Source organism: Amphibalanus amphitrite, unplaced genomic scaffold (genome assembly GCF_019059575.1).
Source record: "Amphibalanus amphitrite isolate SeventyFive unplaced genomic scaffold, NRLGWU_Aamphi_draft 000583F_arrow, whole genome shotgun sequence".
Taxonomy (NCBI): domain Eukaryota; kingdom Metazoa; phylum Arthropoda; class Thecostraca; order Balanomorpha; family Balanidae; genus Amphibalanus; species Amphibalanus amphitrite.
The window spans coordinates 139546-167121 of NW_024882077.1; the positions used below are offsets into that span (position 1 = coordinate 139546).

Here is a 27576-nt window from a genome sequence, read left to right on the forward strand (position 1 = left end):
GCTCTCTGTGGATCCATAACCGAGTTCGTTTTTCATCTGAGGACAGAGTCTGTTGTAAGCTCACAAGCATGCCCTCATCTTCCTCGCTAAGTTTTTTTCTTTTTTTTTTAGCTGCGTCCCCTACAGACTCATTACGGTCACACCTGTTCAAACGCATCTGAACCCGCACACCATTATTATGCTAGAAACCGATGTTCTCAGTGCCAGTTCCAATATTTGGATGACAAATGTTATATTTACATTACTGCATATGCAGTAAGGACGGTTCTTTTAAAATAACACCGATGGGATGAATCCTTCCATTGGTAGTAGAGCACCGGGGATGCGTTCTTCATGCGCTGTTTTTATCGTTTCGAAGCATCATCTGTCATTTTACAAACTACTTACATTTTATGTTGTTGAGTCATTGCATGTAAATGTTATAAAATGTAAAGTTTTTCTTAATATAAGAATAACCAGTAACCTCATAATATAAATCAGAAATAGGAGCCAAAAGGTTATATTTAAAGTTATCGAATATTTCGCTCCTGGAGCTTCGTCAGCGATAATTACAGAAAAACATATACGTTTTAAACATGGAACAACAAAGAACACTGCAGAATAAATAGCAAACTCATGGTGTCGTTGAGTACAGACCGATGCACGCGTGCACGTGTTTGTATGTAAAGCTATTGTTTATTGTACCTATATACGTGTATATTGTAAATACGTACACTGTATACATACATTCATATTGTACCTATTCAAACTTCGCCAAAAATGTCGGTCCCTTGCGAAGTGTAGCATGAGTTTGCTATTTATTCTGCAGTGTTCTTTGTTGTTCCATGTTTAAAACGTATATGTTTTTCTGTAATTATCGCTGACGAAGCTCCAGGAGCGAAATATTCGATAACTTTAAATATAACCTTTTGGCTCCTATTTCTGATTTATATTATGAGGTTACTGGTTATTCTTATATTATTATTATTCATCATGAGCCTCAAGCAGAGTTTCAGCTTTTTAAGAAGTATCGAACCCAACGTTAACCATAGAGAAACTCTGGTAAAAAGACTAACTTTGGCCCAAAAACTAGCAAACACTCACGAACGAATAGCATATCTCACTCAATGCAGGAAGGCCGACATAATTCCTAGATTTATTGAACAAACAATCAGAAGAACGAACCAAATATCGTCAAGAAACCACTTCCAGCTTCAGAAGAGACAATTCTGTAAACAGATGCTTAATGAGGCGATAAGAGAGACATTTCGCACAGAAGCTTTTTTGATCAGAGAAAAGCGTCGCATCTACTACAGCGACCCCGCCAGCAGTCCGGAGGTCATCCAGTGGGTCAACCAAGAGGCGGAACGTATCTACTGGAGAAGCACTCAGATCAAAAGGAATTTACTAGTGCGAAAGTATCACGGCCTACTAAACGAAGGGCAAGGACGTTCGGCTGTTGAGCCGAAAGAGACTACGACTCAAGAGAACACACCGCACGAGAACACCCCGCAAGAGGCTACGACACAAGAGCATACGCCGCGAGAGACTTCGCAGCAAGAGGCAACGGTGCAACAGACAACGTCAAGAGAGGCTGCACCCATTGTCAGTACTGGTGCCACCCAGCCACCAGTCTCACGTCTGAAAAACCTTTCAGACCTCACCTTAGCTCCAGAGCTCGCTCATTTGCTCTCTAATGGTCCCAAGTACGCTCTAACAAGACGCATCACACCAGCTGTGATGAATGCTGCCGAGTGTGGAATAGAGCGTGGCAATTACGCCCTCCGATGGAAGATCGACATCGAAAGTAGAAGAGCACAAACGACTCCGAACGACTCCGACCGACTCAACAGAACACAGCCAGCACCGCCGCCGCCGCCGCCGCCCCCAACGCCGCCGCAGCCGCCAGGATCACCCGAAGGCGTCCCTCCTACCCGGGCCATCACCGACGACAGCACAGGACACCAGCCGGCGTCACCAGAGACCTCCTCAGCACAGCTACGGCCACGGTTTGCTGATGGCGACTGCTCGCAGGCACCACAGGGCCCGCCTGATATAGAGGTGGCCCTAAGACAGGTAAAGAGGCGCATTTTGGCAGCCTACAAGAACCATAGGTCTCCCGATCCTAATTATTCTCGGGCGCAGCTAGCCTCTCTTAACCCTCGCCGGCCGAGGGGGGGGGCGGGTGCCGCCCCCCCCCCCCATAGGGTTTTTTTTCGCGATAGCTCCGAACACGCCGGCGATAGAGAGCTGAAACTTGGCATACCTGACCTTTGATCCAAGCCGCATCTTTTGACACCAACCGCATTTTTGGGTCAGGTCAGGTCACTGACCTATGACGTCATAAGTGAACCTCTGCACGGTCTTCAGATGTCGCAACTTCGCAACGCCCTCACTGCCAGAGGAGATGTCACAGGGAAATGAAACTTGCAGGATCTAGTATCCATTATGAGTCTCACAACTTGTATATCTCGGATTTTTCCTAAAGGTCATATGAGGTCAGGTCATTTTCGTGACCTCACCATTATAAGTCAATGGGGAAAAATCCAAACTGCTATTCTGGCGCCGGGAACGATCTCCAACTATCTCAAGCACACAGAATCGTGATTTGATGCGCTCCTTGCAAGGTAAGATGCGTCACTTTTGCAATGTTGACCTTGCGTGACGTCATTTATGACGTCATCAAGGTCATATTAGTTTTTTCGTCAATAACTCTTGATCAAATTGAGCTAGCGAGCCGGGAAAGCCACCAATGGACTCAGGAAGACCTGCCGAATCGAATGATATGCGACATGACCACTTTCGACCAACTTCGTGACCTTAGGGTGCTGACCTGACCTTGACCTGAGGTCAACACCCCAAGTTGACCTGACCCGAACAAAAAGTATTTCATTCGACGCGCCTGAGCGAGGCGAACACGATGCTGCCAAAATCGCGGCTCTGCGGCCATTTTCCGCGAAGTTATTCACCAAAAACTGAACCGTACCTTTGGGCACTTGACCTGACCTCAGAGGTCACCGGTTGACCTAGGACCTTAAAATCGGGTACCAATCTCTGCGTCTCGTAACGGCGCACACGCTCGTTTTTTCCGCGACGCGCTAGCTCCACCAGGGGCGAAACGGCGAGGGGGGTCGTACCCGCCCCCCCCCCTCGGCCGGGGCGTATGTAGAAAACCAATAGGTCCGGCGAGGGTTAAAGACCTGGCGAATAATGGAGAGGCGATTGTCAAACGCTCTGATAAGTGTAAAGGCTTAGTCATAATGAAAACAGGTGACTATGTTTCAAAGATGCACGACATCACAGAGGACTATGTCAAAGTAGAGAAAAACCCCACACCGAAGCTCGAGGCCTCTACTAAGCGCCTAATACATGAGTCGTTAGATGGTAAGCTAGAAGAAAAGGTGATCAAGAGCATTTTGCCGCAGTGCTCCCGTACAGCTGAATTGTATGGTTTGCCGAAAGACCACAAAGCTAGCATTCCACTCAGACCTATTGTGTCATCTTGCGACGACCCCTTAGATAAGCTGACCTGGGTGTTAGAAAGGGTGATTACTCAGCTATTTCCCTTTATTCCGGCTCATCTGAAAAACACGACGGAGTTTCTTGACCGAGTGAAAAGTAAATATCCACGAGGCTTTGAACCAGGGACCATTCTCTTCAGTGTCGATGTGGTCAATCTGTACGGGAATATTCCTGTGCATGAAGGGATCCAAGCGTGTATGACCCTGCTACGAGAACAAGAAGAACGTATAAGCACGTTCGGTATGGCCCTCAATGACATCGAGCGGCTCTTACAACATTGTCTCACACAGAACTTCGTGCGTTTCGGGTCACAATACTTCAGACAGCAGACCGGGATAGCAATGGGTAGTCGAGTAGCTCCACCGCTGGCAGTCACTTTCATGCACATGCTTGAGTCTATGTTCCTAAGCTCAGCGAGAGCTCAGCCATCTCTATACCTACGTTATATTGATGATGTGTTTGGCGTATGGAATCACGGGCTCCCTAGTTTACTTGACTATTTTGAGTACCTAAACAGCGTCCACCCATCAATAAAGTTCACTTTGGAACATATGGCCAACACAGGGGCCCTCTCTTTCCTGGACACCCTCATCAAAATATCTGAAACAGGGCAGTACACCACCGAACTGTACATCAAACCCATGTCAGCCAACGTCATTCTGCACTTCAACTCGGCACAGCCTATGTCTGTAAAACGTGCAACAGCTAGGTCCCAATACCTACGGGCTCTGAGACTATCGTCACCAGGGGACCCCACCGAGCGCAGCCTCCATAAGGTAGATGACCTTTTCCAATCAAACGGCTACCCACGGGCCACACTTCACAGAGCACGGCAGGAGGCCACCAAAACACATAACAGGACAGACACAGGCACACGAGGTCAGCACGATCAGGTTAGAGCCTACAAAACCCCACTCGTTCTGCCATTCGTTGACGATAAATTGTGCCACATAGTGCAAGGCATCGTGAGGCGCAGTGAAATTGCCTTTCAGGTGGCCTGGAAAGGCGGCGAGACTGTCGGCCAGAAGCTGATTAAATCAGCCTTCAGTCCTCCTGCCTGTCCAGGTGGAGGTAGGCGCTGCAACACATGCTGTGCAGGGCTTGCAGGGAAGTGCCACTTCAAAAACACCATCTACAGGATTGATTGTTCTTTGTGCCCCGAGGGCCAGTCCTTTTACATCGGTGAAAGCAGACGCTCGATAAGGAAGCGATTCAATGAACACCTTGGAGACGCACGCAACAAACGCATAGACACACCGTTTGGCTCTCATCAAAACCAACACCTACACACCCCTCTGACATGCAACAACCTGAAACTGAGCATTCTGGCTCGCGCCAAGGATGGTCCCGACAGAAAAATAAAAGAGTCCATGTACATCAGAGACCAGAGACCTCCACTTAACACCCAGACTACCTCGTGGCCGCTGACACGGCTGCAGCCTTAAAATGATATACATATATACTGTACGTGACACTTGTACATAGATGATATATGACTCATAGATATATGTATATATATATATGTAAGCATTGTACATGCCACATCTGTATATATGTTAATGCTTTACAGATTTCATGCCTATGTATGATAGACTTGTATATTTCTGTATAATATTTTCTCTGTATATATGTGTAGTATATTATATACATATATATGTATATGTTGTATAATCATAAAGAGAACATCATTCAAAATGTAAATGCGTCACAAACTTTTCTGGATGCATATAGTCTGAAGTGTATATAATAACAATCACATGTGAATAATTGATGATATTATGTGTAATGTATGCAGTGCACATGTAGTCGATTATGTTTGTATGTAAAGCTATTGTTTATTGTACCTATATACGTGTATATTGTAAATACGTACACTGTATACATACATTCATATTGTACCTATTCAAACTTCGCCAAAAATGTCGGTCCCTTGCGAAGTGTAGCATGAGTTTGCTATTTATTCTGCAGTGTTCTTTGTTGTTCCATGTTTAAAACGTATATGTTTTTCTGTAATTATCGCTGACGAAGCTCCAGGAGCGAAATATTCGATAACTTTAAATATAACCTTTTGGCTCCTATTTCTGATTTATATTATGAGGTTACTGGTTATTCTTATATTATTATTATTCATCATGAGCCTCAAGCAGAGTTTCAGCTTTTTATAAAGTTTTTCTTATCACATAGCGTGACACATATCACATTTCTTCCTCGATGCTATCTGCGTAACTTCCTAAATGTTAAGTGAAAAGTTACTTAGAGTTCAAATTTTACTGTCATTTACATATCAAGGCATCGTATCCAGCTCCGTGCGGCAATGTTTAAAATGTTTCACGCTTCCTGTTTCTGCACCAAGTTGTTTGTTACTTTGTTGGACATATTTCAGCTTCATAGCAACCGTTTTCTATTCATCATACATGAACTTGCATGCATAACAAAAACGAAAAACATCGGAGAGGCAGTGTCAGTACAAGGGTTGCGGAGTCGAAAGATTGTTGGTGTTAGGTCGAAAGGCAGCGTCTCCATTTGTGATGTATTAGGTCGGGTATCACAACGGCAGCAGCAGCAGCAGCACGCGTGGCGAGCCCCAGGTCCAGAATGACCGCCGCCCCCGGCTGCGGCCGTGACCCCACGCCGCCGGTGGCAGCGGCGCGCCCAGCGGGAGGCGGCCCGCAGAGGCGCACCCAGCAGCGCGCCGAGAGGGACGCCTCACCCCGGCCACGCAGCGCATAACACAGCCAATACATAACAATACATAACCCAACACATCTCCCCCCTAAATAAATAGCGCCTTAGGCTGTAATTGTACACATGGAGGTGTCACTTCAGCGACAGCATGTTGGTGATGATGTCCACCACGCTGGCGAACCCCGCGCCGTCGGCGTGTGCGACGCCGTGTGCGCGGGCGGCTGCGTCGAGAATCGAGCGCCGTCTGCGGTGTCGGAAAACGAGCGCCTTTAACGTGCGAGCATCGCCTCGAACTTCTCGGTGGCCTCCCAGCGACGTATGCCTGTCGGTAACGATCAGTTCAGGGCAAACCATACGGGTGACGATAATAACTAACTCACATACATTTATCAAATTTATGCCTGTTAAGGGAGATCTCACAATCTGGAGACTATTCGAACGACATGAGGACTTTCATAATGTTTTTTTTTTTTTACGGGTCAGGGAATCTAGCCGGTGGCCTGGAAATCCGTCCATATCGTGTCACGTATGGACGGTTAGCGGGCATGTACGGTTGTTCCGTGACAGTTTCACCAGAACTCCAAACGAAATCAGGGAGCGTGGAACTGCTCTCAGATATAATGTTTGTGTCCTGACTCTGAGTGGTGTGCCCGTCGTCTGTCCTACCGACCGCGCCAATGTTAGGTCGAAAGGCAGCGTCTCCATTTGTGATGTATTAGGTCGGGTATCACAACGGCAGCAGCAGCAGCAGCACGCGTGGCGAGCCCCAGGTCCAGAATGACCGCCGCCCCCGGCTGCGGCCGTGACCCCACGCCGCCGGTGGCAGCGGCGCGCCCAGCGGGAGGCGGCCCGCAGAGGCGCACCCAGCAGCGCGCCGAGAGGGACGCCTCACCCCGGCCACGCAGCGCATAACACAGCCAATACATAACAATACATAACCCAACATTGGTGACTCCGACTCCGACTCCGACTTCGCAGCACTGGTTAGAACTATCCCTTTAGGTCTACCCCTTTAGAACTATCCCTTTAGGCCTTTAGGTCCACACAATATTAGCAAAGCCCCCAGCTCCGCTTAAAGCCATTTGCGCACTCACAATCGCCCAAAACTCTGTACTATCGTCGTACCGGGCTCAAGAGCTGGGATACTCCGCAGTGTGGCGATAGCGAGTTGGAGTGTTGTGCTGAGCGACGAGTGACGATAGCGGGCTGGCCTCACACCTGGCCTGTTCCGCGGGACTCTGAAACAATGATACACCCATCGAGCACAATGCAGCTGTTCATAGGTGATTGGTGCGCATAGAGATCTAACAAATTAACACTTTCCCTGTATAAAAGGTAAATATGTATGCGCTCTGCGCATTATACCGGTGCCTATCCTAGATTGTTTATGCTGCTTACACATTTTTGTAAACGGCATTCGCTGCCAGTTCATTCGACTGCACATTTGTGTTTTTGCATTCTCTGAAATCGTCTAAGAACAACCGAGCTGTAATCGAGTTTTGATTGTTCAAATTCGATATACTCGACCTCTTTGCAATGCGCTCCCCGACTGATGTTTGAGGAACCCCATCTGACGGATCTTCAGCTAACTTTGCTTTGTGTGAAGTGGAGCCGAAAACGTGCTTGAAGCTAGTGATATTCAACGCAAGGTGTGGCGTTTCCTAGTCAATATTGCAAAAACATTTGTACAGTAGAAGAGCTGACCGCTGATTCAACTGAGCCTCAACGAAACAGCAGCTGCCTTGTTGCAGTTCTGAGCTAACGTTGGCAATGAAGGCGGCACTTTTCATTGATGTTTGGCGTGGCAGGAATGCTTTTTGGCTAGCCGAAATTCCCCTCAATTAGCGGCATCCGCTGGTTGTGCAATATTAGGAGTTAACGTCAGCATTAACAGCATTGAGTGATTTTATGGTCGCGGCGGATCGCAACCGGTCACTCTGAAGTAAAGCCGCAGACGCTTCTGTCAGACGCTGGCTCGAGCTCATGATGAATGCCTGACCATGAGCGTCTTGCTCGTTTCAAGGCAGTGGCTTACGTTAATTGCCCATTGTTAGTTTAACCGAACAAACGTTTGCACTATAGCGTGCCGCATGCTTCGCCTTGCACAAAGCGACGAATACATTCTCTCTTTTGCCAACATGCGCCAATGAGCGGCACGATTTGTGCTGCCTCTTCCCTACCTTCACTCGGTCTGTTTGAACAGTGCCACTACGGCTACGCTGTACTGTGTGTGCTGTGGCAATGTGTGGTCGTTATCTTGCGTGTTGTTCTCCGTGCACGGACAACTGTTCTGCCTCTGGCCGTCCACGTACCTCACACACCGCCCCTCAGTTACAGCGCCCTGATAAGGACCCTGTCCGATAACAGCTGCCCCACGTCTGGGAACAGGACGGCCTTATCTAGGTGCCTGTCCAGATAACGGGGCGAGTGCTCTGTCACATCCCTCCGCCCCTCCCCAGCGGGGAAGCACGAGAACAGACCGTGACATCTGCGACCAACACCACCGCGGCTTTATTCTGAATATCACAGGTACAGTTTGCGCTTCACCGTACAGGCTCCGCCTCACCACCATCTACCCTTCAATTATCACATGAGACAGCCGGGTTCACTATCACAGCCAACTTGTACATCAAAACCACGAAGTTCCCCTACATCACACCCCCTACCCCACATAGATCTCCGATCACCTGTTGACCTCCCACAAGCTGAGGCCGGGCAGCACCCTCCCGAAGAGCCGGCGTATCGATCGGCCGACCTCGTCGTCGCTCAACGTCGCGATCAGGTAGAGGACGAAGATGATGATGGCCAGGTTGGCACCGTTGCTGGTCAGCGGTCGTAGGGTCTCGGCGATGGTGTTCAGCACGAGCAGGATGACCTGCCAGGGAGATGAAGGATGTGGATCACTTCGGGACAGGTGAAGTAAATTATCGGGTCACTGCAGACAGGGTGAAGTGGGTATGATATCTTTATTGGACGATTGCAGTGGGCATGGGTTACTGGGGTCGAGTAAAGAGTGTATGAGTCACTTTGAGAGGAGTGCAGTGGATTATGAGATCCCTGCGGTCGGGTCTAGCGATGACCCAATGTGATGGAAGGCGGCGAAGATGCGGAGCTTCATCAGCCTAGATATGTTATGCTCAATGGGCGAGACTGGCATGATCACTTTACCTGTGTCAGGCAGATGAACATGTTGATGATTTTCACGGCTAGATTTCGCGCGTATGAGGCTTCCTTTTCTTCAATATCTCGTTGTTGTTTCTGCTCTTCATAGATCTTTTCCAGGGTATCCATCTGAAATTTAAAAACGAAATGCGAGCAATCATGGTATATTGTGCTCTTTTGGCTTGTTCATAACTTCTTAGTTGAATCGGAGGATTGAAAAATATCGGCAAAAATGTACGACGTAACTCTGTACCTCAAAATGTTGTCTTAAATGGCGATGCCTGAATTTAAATGCGCTGTAAGTGATGCGCAATAAATACAGAGCCAACTACCTACGTTTTACCGCAAGCATATTCACCTTAAGCCATGGGCGTTCTTAAAATGCAGCGCACTCCTCAAGGAACAACGCAGTTTGATTAGCCCATGATCCTCTTCCTCGCTGCCCTCAAACTCCCACTTATAACTCACGGTCACTGACTCTGCACTACTATCGTAGCCGTCCGATATGAACTAATCCCCCTCCCCACTCAAACAGTAAAACTGCAACAGACTGCGCGTCGCGGTCCTATCTCTCAAGGTGGAGACTTCCACTGACGTCTAACTGAGCAGACGTCCAAGTTGGCGTCTAACTTGGCGTCTGACTGTTCGACGGAGACTTCCAAGCTAGACGCGTCTAAAGTTAGCCGTCGCCAGATAGACGCAGCCGCCGTCCAGCTAGACGCGTCTAAGACTTAGACGCGTTTAGCTAGACGCGAAATGGAAGTCTCCACCCCCAGTCTCACCCGCAGGTATAGTCCCTCGATGGCCTCCTGCAGGTCACTGTACTGGTCGTTGATCTGGTGGTGAATCTTGGCCTCCATTTCCTCCATCTGGTTCTGAATGTTGTCCTTGTCCACCTGCACGTACTGGTCGAAATCGTCCAGCTGCTCCCCGAACAGCTCCACGCGCTCCATGCCCCGCTGTGGGTCAATTAGATCAACGTGAGTCCATAAGTTAAAGACGGTGGAGCATGGGCCGCTATATAGGAATGAACAACAATGCACTATCTAATGTGTCAAAAAGAAAATTGAAATCAAGTATTCAGAATGAAATTCTACCAAAATACTGTGTGTTTAGCTGAGATTACATTCTTATACCTGCAATTATCAAATACCTACCTTTATGACCGCCGACATTTCCGATAAATCCGCCGTGTTTTTCTCTTTGATTTCCATTACTTGGCGCTTCAGTCTTCCTAAACGTTCATGCAGTTGCCTCAGCTCGGCACCAATGCTAGGAATTGAGCTACCAGGATGGTCTAAAGACTGTGAATCGAGTAACTCTTCTTCGTCATCATCTTCATGGGTGCGAAGTGTTTGCAAACTGGGAAATTTCTGAAACGGTAAACTCTTGCGGAAAAAATGGCGTAATCTTCTCAAAGAGCGAGATCTTCCAAAGTTATCTAGTTCCGACTCTGACATTAATGCAATATTGTTGCGATGTATCGCATCCTATCTCGCTTCCCTAGCTGATTTGAATAAACGTTTTTAATCTCCGCAGAACTTTCAACACAGAACACTGCGAGTTGTGCAAAATTTTTGGCTTGTCTGTCGCCAAAGAACCTTGTAAATGATTGGCTTCTTGCGAGTAAATTGTTTCCTTTTATATTTGTGAGACTCAAATGGCGTCATTCAGCGAACGTATTGCGGCAATTGTGACACATGCGACAATTTTGGTTACAAATGCAGAGGGCGGCATCAGCGGTATTGAAAAACAGTAAAACGCTTGGAAGAGCTCGCTTCTTTATAGCAGTGGCACTTTGCGTCCGCATGCCAAAAATTATGCTATGGCAAAAAAAAAAAATGCTGAGCATCGCACTCAACAAGTTGCAAAAGACATAGCCTCAGGCAGTTGTGGACCGTGCTGTGGCTGAGAAAATGTGTTAGTTGTCCGTGTCTCCTCACCTGGAATCATTTGCTGCAATATGGTCCTAGAGGTATCAGGAGTTGCCGGATAGGCATCGGGCAGAAATTTATTTAAAACGGGCTCGTCTTCTTCGGTTTAAACGTCATACTGGTATTGTTCAGAATTCCTTTTATTTCCCATTGTTAACCAAACCAACGCACTTTTAAAATGTTGTTAGTTGTTGCAATACCAAGCTATTATCAGGAAAAGTTCTAAAGAGCTTCTTGCTCATCAGCACAAAGCCTGAGTCAACAACCCAAAACGTTTAGCACGATTATTTCTATCCCATGACGCATCAAACAGACTTATTCGCCATGCACTGTAATCGGCAGGTCACATGTGACTGCATGAGTACCTCCTCTGAGCTCAGATTGCACGGGCATGCAGCTCTCTCCCGATATAAAACGTGCCACGACCCCACGCATTGTCGAGCTAAGGGGCGGTTCCTTACTGCAGCGCGGCACGACCGCTGGGCGACCTCTCTGGGTCGTGCCCATGCAGGAACACTCACTGCTCTCGTGAGGTCATGACCTCGCGGTGAGTGTGCTCCAGCTGACCCGTCGTGACATTGTCATCCCGAGCAGTTCCGGTCGTCTGTGTTCCCCAGTCCCACTCGCGGCGAACAAAACACTCGCCGGGCGGTTAGTGGCTGTAAAGTGCACGTGCAGGCGTTATTCATTCCGTGAACGGTGTGAGTCAGGAGTAGGACCACAGCTGAAGAGGCGCCACCAGGGACACCGGTCGTGAGTCCCCATCCGGTCCACAGGAACCCAAATCGTGACTCAGAGCAGGCTGGACGGATTCGCTGCCCGCGCCGTCTTCTCTACATAGGATACGAGATAGGGCCAATCAGGAACATTGTGGTAAAATGAACCATGACAAGATGTCGCAAACGTGACAGATTATCGGAGAAAACGGAGAGGGATGTTGAAATAAAATATTTTTACTACCTTGCCCTCCCAGAAAGGACAACATGTCCAAATTTGTTAGCCGTGTGCGCACAACGTCCATGATGAATGTTTCATAATCCATTACATGCATGATAACCAGGCCTATGGTTATGTTTCACAGCTTTATGTTTGTCATTCACAGCAACCTCCATTACATCAGCTCTGCGGTATTCTTACTCCACCCTCACACCGATATAAAGCAGAAAGACATGTTTCACCAGGTTATAGACACAACAAAAACATAACTTTCGGTGACCACAAGCGACGATACAGCCGTCCACCTATTTATGTAGCGTGTCACTTAATGCCCAGCCCTAACTCTGTTATCAGCCGTGGTCTCGGCAGCTGCGCCAGCTGACAGCTTTATGTGAGGCTAGCTGCGGGACAGCTGCATGTCCGCCCACCTAGTCGCATGTCTAGCTGGCACATGCGATCTAACAGGGTGGTTGATCTTGCATATCCGTGCGCCATGGCAATGACTAGATATCACCTGTTCAGCATTGGCAATTGAAAAGGGCGTCGCCGCATTTTCTACACCTGTCAGGGACTTGACGCCTGACCCGAGCGGCCTCGCCCCCAATACGTTGCACTGGTTCTACCCACTCTTGTTTTTGTTCAGCGTTAATTTAGCCTGACCTCCAACTCTGTCATACTTGCACTCCATTGGATGACAACGCGAAGAGATTACGATTTGTCCCTCTCTGTTATCACCAGTGCTATAAATTAAAGAAATAAGAAATCAAATCACCGCAAACGTACATTGTTTCAAATGCAGCACAGCACAGGTCCCTTATTTAGCAGGTGGCGGGGCTGAGCAGTCGTTGACCAGCCGGTCCTGCCCCGTCCCCTCCAACTGATGTCGCACCCATTTAAGTCGCTGTGCCGCCCACGGTCGCCGGAAACATGAGCCTGCCGCCGGTCACGCGACCTTGCTGTCGCCCCGACCGGCTACCTGTCTGCCCCCCCCTCCCCCTCCCCTCCCCCTCTGACACGGGCCGAGCGCCGCCGCTTGATTGGATGACAGGTTTCTGAACCGCAATCCGCGATGGCCGCGATTACTCGACGTGGTAGCAGCCTTTCAGGGAGGAAATTTGTGCCCGCTGCAAGCCAGCCAACCCTTGACTTTGATGTTTGAATTACCAATGAAGCAAGACAGGATTCAATGTCGGACATGCAGTAGCGCTTACACACGGCATCAGTCGCTGGGTCTTCACATTTACCGATCAGGAAAAGGTTGGAGTGCTGCAGGTGCAGTGATGGCGACTCGGCCACATTCCAGCCGCATTCGCTCACATGCTGGTAGCTATTTTGACCCAAATAAATGCATGATTGTTAAGTCGAATATACAACTGATGTCTTGATATCTATTACACCGAGAAATATACCTATGACCATCATTCGATTGATGTCGTTATTTTTTATCGAAAATCCTGAGCAGAATTATTAGACTTCAGCGCCAAACCAAGAGTCAAAGAAACGATGTTGAGGCTTAGCCAGTTCTAACGAGCGATGTCGGCAGAAGATTTCGGCAGTGGCGTCTCGCGCCCTACCAACAGGATTTTCCCAGCTGAGTCCGGAGAGGACCGGGCTCAGCCGGACGGGTTTCAGACCCACAGAGGGCAGAATCAGCCGGCCGGAATGTAGCGGTCTCGCCTGCTCTCCATCCTCAGCCGTCACATCAGCCACATAAGCGGATTAGCTGGGACGTATTGTGAGCGCTGCCACACCGGCTGCCAGAAGGTGTCACACCGGCTGCCAAATCCTGACGGACCGGCCGAGGTATAGGACGGACCGGCCGAGGTCCCTGGAAGGATTATACGCACAGCCGCCGGCGGAGAGGGCGCATTCCTCGCGCCAGCAGTGTCCAACAGGTAACGCTCGACGAGAGAGCGCTGAGCATAAGTGAGTGGGTTTGGTGGCTGTCACGAGTCTTGCCTGAGGTCTGGATAGCACAGACAAAAGCAGAAACTAGTGGAGCTGTAGATTAATGGTGATATTGCCGTCGAAAAATATAGCTACGTCTATGAAGGTATGGAATATGAATAAAGAGAGATACTCGTATGCTTAGATCATCCTGCAAGCTTCTCAGAGTGAAGCGAAGTGCTCGTGAATAATGCAATTTGCATACAAAGTGAAACAAAAGTAGTTACTCCATATTTTATAGCAAATGCATGAACTTGAGCAAAGCAGAGTATCGCAACGTTTCTACCGCGCTTCCACAGCCATGGGTAAGCCAGCAGATGGCTATAGTTTGCATTTTCATGAGGCATGAAATGCTTACATATGTTGAGTTTTATTGCCACTTAACACGCATTTATTGAAAACCGAACAGCAGACAGCTTACCAAACACCATTGTAACAACATGAGATTCCCTTTTGGCATTCATCTTATGATAAACGTATTCAGTCATAAATCATTCAAACGTCAAGCTCGTCAACGAAGTCCTGTGAGAAAATCAATAGATGCACCGGGCCACCCGATCTGTTTTCAGATACAGACAGCACGTTAATTGTCATAGATTGACTGCTGCAGGTATCTATCCATCTTGTATCCAAGTAGAGACTCGGATACTGGAGGCATCGCCGTTACCAGCTCTGTCATATGATGAAACCACATTCACCGATCGGTTTTTCTCCATCCCACGACAGCCGAATCTCATTTATCATACACACACTGAAAACTGTGTTACACAACTGGAGACGCTTCGAGGAATCGTTAATGACGTATCACGATTTCTGGGGGCTTAGCTGGCCCAACTTCATTTAACTCATCGCTTGACGAGTCATCATCGCCTCACCCTGGCCTTGCTTGAAGTGTTAGTCTTATAAACGGCGCTGACAACGCTAGCCAAGCACTGGTCGACCTCGTCCCTTGCACCGTGTCCCCATAGCTCTGCGTGCGGGTCATGTTTTGTCGCGCTAGTGCTCGTGCCTGATGGTCCACTGATAGACCAAACCAGTCCCTTACCACGTCACTAATGACGCGCGCGAGCCGGAGACGTCTGCGACGCACTGGCGGCGACCAGCGGCGCACCAGAACAGGCCAGTCTCTGGAACAAACGTGACGCCACACGGCCAGTTATCAGCGATGGGCTTGGTGCTCTCATTACATGCCTAGGCTAATCCATGGTTCATGATGAGAAGATTTCCATTTAATGCGGGATGGAAGAAAATGGCAAGATGGCCTCGAAAAGCAGTGAGAAAAGCCGATTTTAATGAAGATAAGGAGATAACCAGCATCAAAGAAAAACTCCTATCAGATATGTTTTCGATTTTCAGATTATATCGCTGATCGATTGCTATTTTAACATTCTACATTCCTGATTGCATGCACATGTTGAGATATCTCGGCGGGAAAGAACTTTGATAAAATGATTGATAGGTTAATATTCAGAAACGAATTATTCGACACCAGTAATATGTATATGATCGGTAGCTTTCGGGGGCTGCTGCCTCCTTCATCAGCCTGCTTTTTAAAAAGCAGGCTGATGAAGGAGGCAGCAGCCCCCGAAAGCTACCGATCATATACATATTACTGGTGTCGAATAATTCGTTTCTGAATATTTACCATGTCCCAGTACAACAATGCCATATTTAAGATTGATAGGTTACATCGATCACATACTTCCCTAAAAAAGTTTGTGCTTTGATGAATCAGCCAGAACAAATTTACACCTGGCGTGCGCTATGCATACAGGCTCCTGGTTTGGCGACTGAAACTAAAGATAAGCCGCGGAATGTTCGTAGAACATATCATAATTCGTGCCTGTGCTATCGGCCGTCTACATAGCTACGTGATGGCGTGTTTGGCGTTCATTTACGGGAAATGTGGCGATGAATTTTGATGCGCTTCTTTTAATCACATGTTTCTAAGAAATGTGCGATTTAATCATTATTTCGATATCTGTTTTTAAGAAGAGCCTTATGAAATGCCAGAGAAGCTGCAAAAAGCATTATTATTCGAGAGTATACGATTAATCGTTTACTGGAACATGTTGCAAAACGAAAAAAATAACGGCTGTACTCCGCAACACTCAGATAATATCTCCCTACCTTCATTTGAAGTTTAGATTAGTAGAACATCAGACAGCACATGTCTCATAAAAGAGTGTACGCTTGCGTCCTGACTCGTTTTTATTTTTTACGTCAGAATCACACAACTTTTGCAGAACTACATACACACTTGACTTTTTAGTTGCGTTATCGTTGGCACCACTGCCAAAATATGCCTTGAAGCGGACGTGATATCTTGCAATGCACTCTTGAAGTGACGCATTTGACTAATCCCTCCTTATGTGGGTTCAATACAATAATGCCGCCCTACATCAGAAACCTTAACCCTCGCCCGCACATGCCATTTTCCCATCCTAGAACGCACATGGGGGGGGGGTGGTTGCCACCCCCCCCCCCCCGCGCCATTTCGTTCCTGTTGGAGATAGAGCTTAGCAGTAAAGACCAAAAAGATTCTTTGGGAAGAGACGAATCCAATGATACCCAGTTTTACCTTCTCAGGTCAGTCATTGACCTTCCAGGTCAGGTCAAACTAAAAAATGTTGCTGTTTTGGGTCACCGTTGGATATCAAGTGCGCTGCTTATCAAATACCGATGACGATGCTGTTTTCTGGTGCCAAGCCAGCTAGAACCTCTTTGTCACACTATCCGACCAGAATTTTGCTGCTGAGGTCATTTCAGGTCAAGTTAGGTCAAGGTCAATTATATGTGTTTGTATGTCTGTGTGTGTCTGTGTGTATACTGATGTGTGCACCGATCGTTTTTGGGTCCATTTCACATGAAATCATGATCTGAGAAGCTTTTACCAAAAATGCAGTCAAAAAACTTCACAAAAAGTAAATTCAGCTTGCCTAAAACGCAATTATCTTAGATGACCTAGGTTGACCTTGACCCTGACCTTGACCCCTGTACATCGTCGAACAACATGTTCCATGATAGGTGGGAGGTAAGACTGGCAAAAAAGGCCGAAATCAGGGTGTCAAAAGCTCACAAGACCCATGGCAAACGCAAGATGTTGAGAATTGGCCATTTGGGTCATGACATGACCTGAAAAACAAGGTCATATCTCCGAAACCAAAAACCACAGAAACTTGAAATTTTCAGTGGACATCAAGAAAGGATAGACGAGCAGCTATACGAAAAATCAGCTTTCTAGCTTTAAAAATGTTGAGTGCAGAGCAGAAAGACTGCCTGGGGGGGGGTGGCAACCACCCCCCCCCCCATGTGCGGGCGAGGGTTAAATGTCAATCAATTGCATCGCCTCAGCTTAATCACAATGAACCGAAGCCTCATTTGTGAAGCGCTCATCAACCGCGCTGATATTTCCCTTCGATTATTACCCTAAGCCGGTCTGAGCACCAGAATTGCATGCACTGACGTATGCAATTTTTTGATTCTCTATCTGTGCATCCAAGGCTGTGCACGCGAGCCCGGGACGCGGCCGGGTGCGGAAGGCCCTACTCGGCCAGCCCAGCCCAGCTCACCTCCTCAGCACGCCCCCATATGGTGCAGATTTGCTGACTCACCCCTGACATACTCCAGGGACCACCGCGGCGGCGGCGGTGAAAACTGAGGTCATCCCAGTTAGCGTGCTTATTTGCATTTATTTGCATGTGCGTATGTGTGCATGGGTTTTGTGCATAACCTATAAATGGCTGGCTTGTAGCAGGGAGTAGCATATATGAGTGAGACTAATACTCAATGTTTGTTTTCACAGATGGTGGCTGGCGGTGGTCGCAGCCGCAGTCGCAGCAGCTGCGTCTGCCGCTGCTTCTCGCCCAGCTGAAGCAGCTGTCACCTTCACCAATGCTGCCGGTGTCTGTCAGCAGCTGGTCGGCTGTCACTGTCAGCAGCCGGGCGCGCTGCACTGTCAGCTGTCAGACTCTGCCGAGCTGCGCGCTGTCACCGGCCGCCTGCCAACGCTCCCGGACGTCACCCTGGTGGACCTCGTGCTGCGCGACCTGTCCTCCCTGCCGGGAGGTCTCTTCTCGGGCGCGTCGCTCCAGGCTCTCCTGCTGTCCGGGTCGAAGGTGCAGTCGCTTCCCGCTGACCTCCTGACCGGTCTGGAGACCTCGCTGCGTGCGCTGGGTCTTGGCGAGAATCAGTTGCTGGACGTGCCGACGGCGGCGCTGACTGGCCTCACTAGCCTGGAGCGGCTTGACCTCAGTGGTAACCAGCTGCGCCAGGTCAAGGCGGACGCGCTGCCGGCGCTCGGCAGTCTCGCTGAACTGAACCTCGCCGAAAATGAGCTCTCGAAGCTTGATGTTGATGCGTTCACCGCTTTGATAGCGCTGAGGACTCTGTGGCTGGAGGGGAACCGTCTGAATGTCACCCAGCTGTCCAACGGCGCCCTGCGGCCACTGGTCAGTCTGGAGCGTCTCTCGGTGGACCACAACCTCCTGGCAGGTCCTCTGACCTTTCAGCTGACCTCTGCCCTTCCCGCTGACCTCACCACACTGTCCCTCGCCGACAACAACCTCACTTCCATCTCCTCGGGAGCGCTGACCCCGCTCGCCGCCCTCACATCACTCGACCTCAGCGGAAACAGGATCGACGTCATCGACGCGCGCGCGTTCGCCGGTCTGCCGCGACTGCGCACGCTCCGCCTGGACGGTAACCACATCGTGACGCTGCCGGCCGGCGGCCTCTCTGGCCTGAAGGCGCTCACTGAGCTCGACCTGAGCAGGAACTCACTTCAGGCGCTCACTGAGGACGTGCTGACCCCACTGCCGGCCCTGCGCCGCCTCCTGCTGAGAAACAACGACCTCATCCAGCTGGACGGTCAGCTGCTGCGAGCGCTGCCCTCCCTGAAAAAGGTCGACATCGCAGGTCAGTCACGGGCACAGACATCAGCTGTTGGGTTTAGTTTTTTTTTTTTAATTATTGTTGGCAATGTAGTAAGATTGTTGTGGGATTGCAGAGACTTTCGTCCTACTCCGGGCTTGATGTTTTAGATTATGGTCCTTTTGATATGTCATTTATAAGAAATTGCCGAGAAAGTAAGTCATAAATGTATAATGAACAATAGCAATGCCTTATACGGTTGCAGTAAGACCTGCTGCTAACAAATCATAATATATGTAAAAAATGAGGACTTTCTGATGCACTTTTAAAAGACATTCTGCTTACATAATGTGTTTCTTTCAAATCTTTCACATTTAAGTCGCTTTCGCTTCAATGTAAACTCTTGTATGAGTGAAAACAAGCGACTGGAGAACAGCTGCATGCACTTACAGTGTGAATTGATTGCTGAACCTATCCAAATGCCTACTGTGCGATGCGCCAAATAACTTCCTCATTAACGATTTGTAGGCCGTACCTGCATGACAAAGCAATGGCTATATGCAAATGAATCGCTACAGTCGACAGTCGTACGATAAGCAATCAGACAATTATGACCATTCGTTAGGCAGCTCCGTATATGGAAATAGCTGCTCATATAGCTAGTCCAGCTGTGACGCCTTAGAACAATTCACCGCGACCTTTATTTTAATTATATACAACTAGCTGGCCCTGCCTATGGGCGTGGATACGTGATGGCATTATAAGAAGCACTAATGCAGTGGTGGAGACGCCCCGATCGACTGTGATAATCGTGAAGGATCAAAGAGTGGCGACGCCTGGCATCCAGCCACTAAACCAGAAGTGGTCGTCTCGGCATTATCTGGCAGCATTCCATTATCATTACCCAAGAGTTGTGGCCCACATAGGGCCGAGGCACGGCGCTCGCTGGCGACCGGCGACTGCGATAATGGTCATATGAGAGCTAGTTTGTGCGCTGTGCTGAGCAGAGATGGGAGGCAGCTGGGAGATGAGTAGGGCTCATTGAAGGAGTGGAGCGACCTGTTACCGCAGAAAGCATGTCATGTGCAGACGTTCGATAAATGTATTAGGACTATCGATTTGAGCGTAAATGGAATTCAGTGGAATTTCAGAGGATTGAGAAGCATGCTTTTGGCGTGAGGTGCTCAGGCGCAGAACGTTTATATCACTGATCGGCCGGGAATGAGGCAATGCACTGATGGAGTTGAATCTGCATATGATGCAATATGCCGAGCTTATTTTATGCCGCTTACATTGGTGAAATAGCAGATTGCGGAAAGTGATCGTAATCTAAGGGTTTTAAGTGGTATATTCCTTTCTTTGTAGCAAATTGGTTTCTTGTGAAGTATTTTTAAGAAATATTTTAAATTGATCGGAATTTCTTATTGTCCCAACGCATTATGTCATGCAATGTACATTGCAACTATGTATCAATCTGATTCTGTGCTTTATCATTATGACCACAGGTGTTGAAGCTGGTTTTGTGGCGTAGCACCAAACCACGCATGTCTCTCATGGCCACTCAGCACCACTTCCCAGCACACTATGTAAATCCACTATCCAGCCATCTTCGAACCATTCCCATACGCCCAGCCGGCGCGCACCGTTACAATAACTCAGCCAGCGGGTACGAACCGTTCCTGTTCCTTGTCCTGCGCCCAGTGCGCACCTCTCTCTCTCTCTCTCTCTCTCTCTCTCTCTCTCTCTCTCTCTCTCTCTCTCTCTCTCTCTCTCTCTCTCTCTCTCTCTCTCTCTCTCTCTCTCTCTCTCTCTCTCTCTCTCTCTCTCTCTCTCTCTCTCTCTCTCTCTCTCTCTCTCTCTCTCTCTCTCTCTCTCTCTCTCTCTCTCTCTCTCTCTCTCCGTGTGTGTGGCGCGCGCACCCCTCCCTCCACTCCTCTCTGGGGCTCGACTGGGCCCTCGTGAGCGCGTCCGTTGATCAGGCGTTATTGCAGCCTTATCTGTGCGTCTCTGCGCTGCCGCCCGGCGACTCCACCCTCAGAAGGTCGGCTCTCTCCCCTCTCTCCGCTCTCTCCCGAGCAGCGGTGCTAGTCCGGTCGGCCGCCGCCGCCCACTCGTCCTCACCCGCCCCCGCCCCCGCCCCCGCCGCCGCTGCCGCGCCGGCCCTGCCGCCTCGCCAGCACTCCTCTGGCCTTGCACTGCCATGGCTGGGCAGTTTATTGGATAGGTCTGAAGCGACGGACGTCAGCCTACGCCCGACCAGTGATACATATCGGAGAGCGGCTTGGAGCACCCGCCCACCGCCCACAGTGCATACCCATTGACGGGTGCTGCGGCGGCCACCCAACGGCGACACTGCCTGCCGTGCCACGGGCGGGCCATATGTAAATGCCGACATGCATTTCATTCATCGAGTGAGAGGCCCTTTGAACATGTGTACTACATGTGTAATGGCGAAAGCGTGGGTAGATCGGTGCGCATTTTCCGAATATGGCTGTGATGGTTGCTGTGGTGGAAATTGCGGACCAGCGTTTGGTGTAGTTTGATGTGAATTGTGCTGTTCGATGTGTCAATTTAGCATGTCCCCAGAGAAGCACAGATCATAATACATCGGTACCAAAAGGAACCCGTGCCTCGTTTCGTCCACCCTCGTCTCATTTTGCGCATGAAACTTATTGCTTTTTACGCTAGTAAGTCTAGTATGGTCGAAGTAACGTTTGAAGTTTGGTCATTGCACCATTCCAAATCGTATTCCAAGAATCGAACTTCCATTTCTCCGGGAATTTCAAGCAATTCTTTCGCTAGCAATGCATTGCTGGTTATTATCATACTATGGCCCACAGGCAGTGTGGGCAATATGGATTCGTTTGTAAAACGCCTGCAGAGCGCTTGGTGTGAAGAACTAGAAAAAGAATGAAATGCAATGAGGGACGCAAAACATCTCATATTCCAATCACCGATCTTTGACTTTTATCTGGAAATAAGCCGATCACGTCCTAAAAATATCTTATGTAATCAGAGTTTTCATTATAAGTTATATAACATCGCTACGGAGGAACTTCGTATTCCTTTAGTTCATAAACGTGGGAGCTTAATCTGGCTCGCATTGCGTAAGGTCGATTTATTTGATCTCCTGTGTTGGAAATAGCGTTGGGCTTCTTTTTCGACCTGTCCAACATTGGGTAAACATATTAGCCGTTTTCACGATGGGTTATCTGGCGAAGCACCAAACTAGACCAAACCTGTACCAAATCTCTTTTTCAACAAATACCTACCTTCATATCATATTTATTCATTTTAGTATTTTAATCGAAGGTAATGTCTGATAATGTGAAAGGTCGGGTATATGAGAAACTCTGCAACCCAAACTGAAGACTAATAAACACAATTAGCCTAATTTGACCAGATCTGTGCCAAATATGCACCTAATGTGAACCAAATGTGTACCAAGTAGGCATCGTGAAAACGGCTATTGTAAATACATGTCCTATTTTATCCACCCAATGCAAGTGCTAATGCTAATGCTAGTGCAACTGCCAACAACACGCCCTTCCCGGTGTGTCGCCAACACACCAGACTACGACTATCTTTCATGACCCTATCTTTCATGTCCCAACACCTGCACAGCTTTGTTCCACTAAACGTGTAGATTTTCGAAACACTCATCTGGCCCAAAAAGACTCTATCACGAAATGACAAGATAAGTCGGAGCTAATAACCAGAAGCCAGCAGGCCGCAGCTACCCAGTTTAGAGGTCTGTTCAGACTCTCAATAATCCCATCGACCATGTAATTAATGGCGTGGTCACGATAACATCTGTTTCAGATAAACTCTCCGTGAGCGCTGTCACTTCGGGCTCCCGTGTAGGACGGATCAAGGTCGAGCTGACTTCCAATGAACCCCAGTGACGATTACAGAACCTATTAAGAAACCTCAAAACGCATCAGTCATCGATATTAGTGGAGCGGTTGGTCGGGACGGGTTCTCATGACTGAGTAGTTAACCTAGGATAATGATTTAGTTCTATTGCACTTTTAAATTGTATATTTCGTGTCCCTCCTCTCTCCCTCCTTCCTCCTTCCCTCCCTCTTTCCCTCCCTCCCTTTCTTCCTCTCTCTCTCTCTCTCTCTCTCTCTCTCTCTCTCTCTCTCTCTCTCTCTCTCTCTCTCTCTCTCTCTCTCTCTCTCTCTCTCCCTCTCTCTCTTCCTCTTTTTTCTCTCTCTCTCACTTTTCTCTGTCTGTATCTCTTCTCTCTTTCACTCGGGTCCCATCCTACTTTTGAACGATTTACCCTCTTCACCTGTGAACGAAGCATCCTTCCTCGTCGGTTTGTGTGGCTTGCTGCGGTTCTCTGTGCTCCGCTCTGTCGTTCATACCTCCTCAATTACTCTTCCGTTATTCTGATGTGCGCTGAACAACAATGCCCCTCGCTATGTCTCTGATTTCCCTATGGTCTGTCGACTGTCACCTTCAGAGAACTCTTTCTTTCCGCTGTCTCCGAGGGTCCTTCATCTGTGTCTTTCAGACAGCTTCTCGTTCCCTTACACTAACAGCCCCTCTCTAATCTGCCTCTTCCAGAGAACGTTTTACTTCCCTCGCCGTGTCTCTGACCGTTTCTCATCCGTCTCTTCCAGAGAACTCTCTCCACTGCGACTGCCGACTGCGGGAGCTGGCCACCTACCTCTCCGACAGCAGCGCCTGGCTTGAGGACGAGGATGTGCGACAGATCACCTGCGCAACTCCCACCGCACTGGAGAACGCACCGCTGGTACGTAACGATCCTCTGATACGTTACGCCCTTCCGAGTGCTGATAGAGAACGCTCCGCTTGTGCGTAACAACATGACGATACGATAGAGAACGTCCCTTGGGACGCAATGCCAGTATAATCTGGAGCAAGTCCCTGGTATATAACAACATAGCAATAGAGAAAGCCCCTGGTACGTAGCGCCCATAATAATAGAGAATGCCCCTCTGGTTCGTAACTCCCACCGCAATGGATAACGTCCCGTTGATACGCACGTTACGTCTTACTAGTGGTGATAGAGATCGCCTCTGTGGTAGGTAATGTCCCTCTGGTACGTAACACCCATGGAAATAGAAAAGGTCCAGCTAGTGTGTAACACCAAAGTGCCATAGAGAAAACACCTCCCTGTTTGGTAATGCAGCATGCCTTCCCTTTGCTTGTAACGCGCATTAAACAACTTTTGACGAGAACTAAAGGACCTTGACGAGATCGTATTTTGCATGAGTTTCAATCATTCGTTATTGCGTTGCAATGTTGCAACTGGCACAACATGCTTAATTGCTTAGCAATTATATCGATTATATGTTACAAGTAGGAGAATTTAAGATCAATTGTCTGACTTTTAAAGGTCGAAGTGAGTTAAATAGCGACGGTGCAGTCTGCACTGCCGGTCTTTTTATCATTCGATGCACAATAAATAACGTATCGTTGGACTTATGATAATATTGGCAAAGCTAACAAGGAAAAACTGAACATTGAGGCCCGATTTCGACATGGTAGTTAGCTGTTTGTTCTGAACTCAAAGTGACGCGATTGCACTGGCATACACCGCACCTCTCTGCTGTTTACTAAGCCGGTCACGATAATTTATGTAATGTACACTGACGGGCACGATGGTCACAGTGCATACGATGGTAACTCCCCGCATCGGTGGTCACTCGGGTCTGTACAGCCTCGAGTCTTGCATTGGACACTTTTCTTATCAGCTTCCCAGTGTGTGGGCAGGACTATGCAGTACTGACTGACTAGCCTTAGCGTGTCCTTCGTGTCCCAGGGTCGTGCAATGTTTGATTTGGGCCAAAATGTGCCCAAAACAAGACAATACACGCTCTAAACCCCATCGCTGTCGGCGTCCACTCTGTTGCACAGTCACAGTGTCTGTACTAGCCCTCGTCTGCCAAGCCTGACTGATTGTTGTTTTTGTTTTTGTTTTGTTGGGTTAGGCCCTTTTCGGTCCAGTAAGACCATTTCAGAGCCGGGAGGATGATAGGATATAGGCCAGGGGGAGACATTGGTCTGGGCAGGCACCCTAGTGAGTCGCCGGGGCTGAGCCCGTCCAGAGGACAGGCCACCCAGCCCCAAGGCACTCACTGCACCCGGCTACGGGGTGCGCTCCCTCGGGAGCAGCGGTGCCGCTCCAAGGGAGCAGCCCGCATGAGATAAAGTTGCCTGTCCAGCCCGGAGGGGGTTGCGGCGTGGAGGAGAAGGATTTCAGTATCCTGAGGATAGAAGCACGGAACGGTGAAGCCTGACTGAAGTGTCCAACCTCACTCGTCTGCTTCCTCATGTGTATGACTAGCGAGTAGTCTTCCGTCTAACTAAAGCTTACTGAATTTCCCTATCCCACCTCTGCTTCAGGTGGACCTCAAACGCGATCAGCTGACCTGTCGCGAGCCTCCGACCGGCCCACCCGACTCCGACTCCGACTCCGTCTCGGATGACGTCATCCGGCTGGAGTCTGCCCAGCTGACTCCCGGTGGCGATGGAGTCCGACTCCGATGGAGTGTGGCACCCAGCCTGTCTCCGTACCACTGTGACCAGGTGGCGCTAGCGTCGCGACCCGACACTACTCAGCCGTGTGAAGCGCTCGAGTCAACCGATCCGACCGAGCTACAGGTGGCGCTGCGGTCGGTGGACCTGTCGGCCGGCGAGCGGTACCAGTTCTGCGTCACCCTGAGGCAGTTGCTCTCTGGTGTGGAGCTGCCTCTGCCCTCTGTGTGTCAGTGGGCAGAGCTGACTCCATCTCCAGCGACCCTTCCGCGGCTGGAGAGTTTATCTGCGGAGGTGGCCTCTGGAGGTCGAGTAGCGGCGCATCTGAGCGTCACCCCTGAGGAGGGTCAGGCTTTAGAACACTGCGCCGTGACTGTGGTGGTACTGGGGCCGCGCGGACCCCTCTCAGCCGTGGAGGCGTCCTGTGCGGTACGGCGTGTGACACTATGGGCAGCTGTGGGAGCGGGTACGGTACGGGTGTGCTCCACGGAACCATACCACTCCGCAATCGCCGCCGACAGCTCACGGGTGGTGGACGCCGGCGCGACGGTGGCGTCCTCTGCGCCGCCGCTGCGCCGCTGTGTGCAGGTGCACTCCACAGAGGGCGCTGAGTGGTGGCAGGCGGCGGCGGCCGGCGCGGCGGCGCTCGCGGCGGTGGGCCTTCTGCTCGGCTGGGTGCTCTACCGATGGAGACGCAGCCGCTGCTCGCCCGGTCGAGTGGGCCGGACGAGACTCGAGTCGAGCGACTCTGCCCCCGGCGAGTTTGTGGACGCGGGTGAGAGCGACGAAGACGAGGAGACGGACCTTCCCGTGTGATGAACGCTGAGAGAGAACTGTGGTACGGACGGACCTCCCAAGGGTACCGGTGGGGCAGACCCATGGGTCAAACAGAGTCCCTCGTCAATGACGGCTCGTCATCAGGCTCCTGGAGCTCAGACTTGGCCCGTTCCGAGTTCGGGACTCATCCCTCAGAACGTTTCTCATGACAAAGCGAGCTGTGTTCTGGTCATTGAAGCAGAGACGTTGTTCGATGAACTAGTCTTCGTGTGTTTGTGAGCTGCAGGCAGCGCCAGTGATGCGGTGGTGAGCAAAGGTGCCACAGCAGTGAAATCGAGACTGTTCGGTGTTCACTGCGGTAGACGTGAGAATAGCTTCGACATGACTATATGAGTGTGGGTTCTAAGTCATATATGTAATTAATGGTCAAGTGTCGTGATCATAGATAGGTATATATTGTGTGAAGGACATATTATTTGAACTTGCCAAGGGTATTTGTAGGTTGTTTTAAGCAAACAGCTACATGCTATTTCCATTCAAGCGTTTCGTTTTCCACAATTTTACAAATGACGGTGAAGCGATTGGTTCGGAAATGTAATTGGCACAAATGTGCCCTAGTAACATAGGTTGTCTTCCTAATTTTATATGTTCATGTTGAGGTGTTCCTGTTTTTGTCGTGTTGAAGGAAAGGGCGTCAATTGTAAAAAAGTAAATAATACTGAAAAATAGATAACCGTTAACACTTAACACCGGTTGGACTAAACTTGGTCTTGTGTGCCTATCTTGTTTGTAATTCACGGTTTCCTCAAACCGACACCAATGTGTGCTCTCTGTAAAGTTATGGTGCTGATGGCAAGTGTGTGCGACATGTGATGAGCTTGTGAATTCGGGATGTGCCAAATACAGTAACTTCACTAGATAACTGCCCAATATCCCGCGCACCGACGGGGGTCTGCGCCAACTTCGCACCGACGGGGGGGGGGCGGATGACCGCCCCCCCCCCCCTGAGATCTCGAGAACGAAGCAAGATAGCGACAAGCGGTAAACGGCATCGGATACGCACGGTCAAGATCTACAATTTTTACTAAGGTCATTTTCAGGTCAGGTCAAAGATAACGTCACAGGGGTCGAAAAAGTCAAAATGGCGGCGCTAGATATGGAGAGAGTTTTCTCGAATAACTTTCGAATTAGTCAAGATAGGAACAAACTAAGTGCATCATCGTGATCCTCTCGTCAATCCGCATCGAAT

The 27576-nt window shown here is 49.2% G+C and overlaps 2 protein-coding genes across 2 annotated transcripts in view; one reads left to right on the forward strand and one right to left on the reverse strand.

Moving 5' to 3' along the window:
* The window catches only part of LOC122394294 (TLR4 interactor with leucine rich repeats-like), a 33144-nt gene extending 5900 nt beyond the window's left edge, over window positions 1-27244 (forward strand). The window contains exons 2-4 of the mRNA XM_043391053.1: window positions 17971-19082; window positions 23669-23802; window positions 25419-27244. Coding sequence (XP_043246988.1) covers window positions 17971-19082; window positions 23669-23802; window positions 25419-26366 — 2194 coding nt within the window. The 3' untranslated portion in view covers window positions 26367-27244. The remainder of the gene's footprint in view (window positions 1-17970; window positions 19083-23668; window positions 23803-25418) is intronic.
* Window positions 8851-11056, reverse strand: LOC122394295. Its single transcript, XM_043391054.1, has 4 exons — window positions 10506-11056; window positions 10131-10307; window positions 9355-9477; window positions 8851-9061 (listed from the first exon to the last, which is right to left on the reverse strand). The coding sequence occupies exons 1-4, from the start codon at window positions 10806-10808 to the stop codon at window positions 8870-8872; spliced, it is 795 nt and encodes a 264-aa protein (XP_043246989.1). The 5' UTR covers window positions 10809-11056; the 3' UTR covers window positions 8851-8869.
* Window positions 27245-27576: the final 332 nt, after the last annotated feature.

Coding starts and splice junctions, on each gene's coding strand:
- LOC122394295 (XM_043391054.1), bottom strand. CDS start 10,808: ATGTCAGAGTCGGAACTAGATAACTTTGGAAGATCTCGCTCTTTGAGA. Junction 10,308..10,505: donor AAATGTCGGCGGTCATAAAG/GTAGGTATTTGA, acceptor ATTGACCCACAG/CGGGGCATGGAGCGCGTGGA. Junction 9,478..10,130: donor TCGAGGGACTATACCTGCGG/GTGAGACTGGGG, acceptor TTTAAATTTCAG/ATGGATACCCTGGAAAAGAT.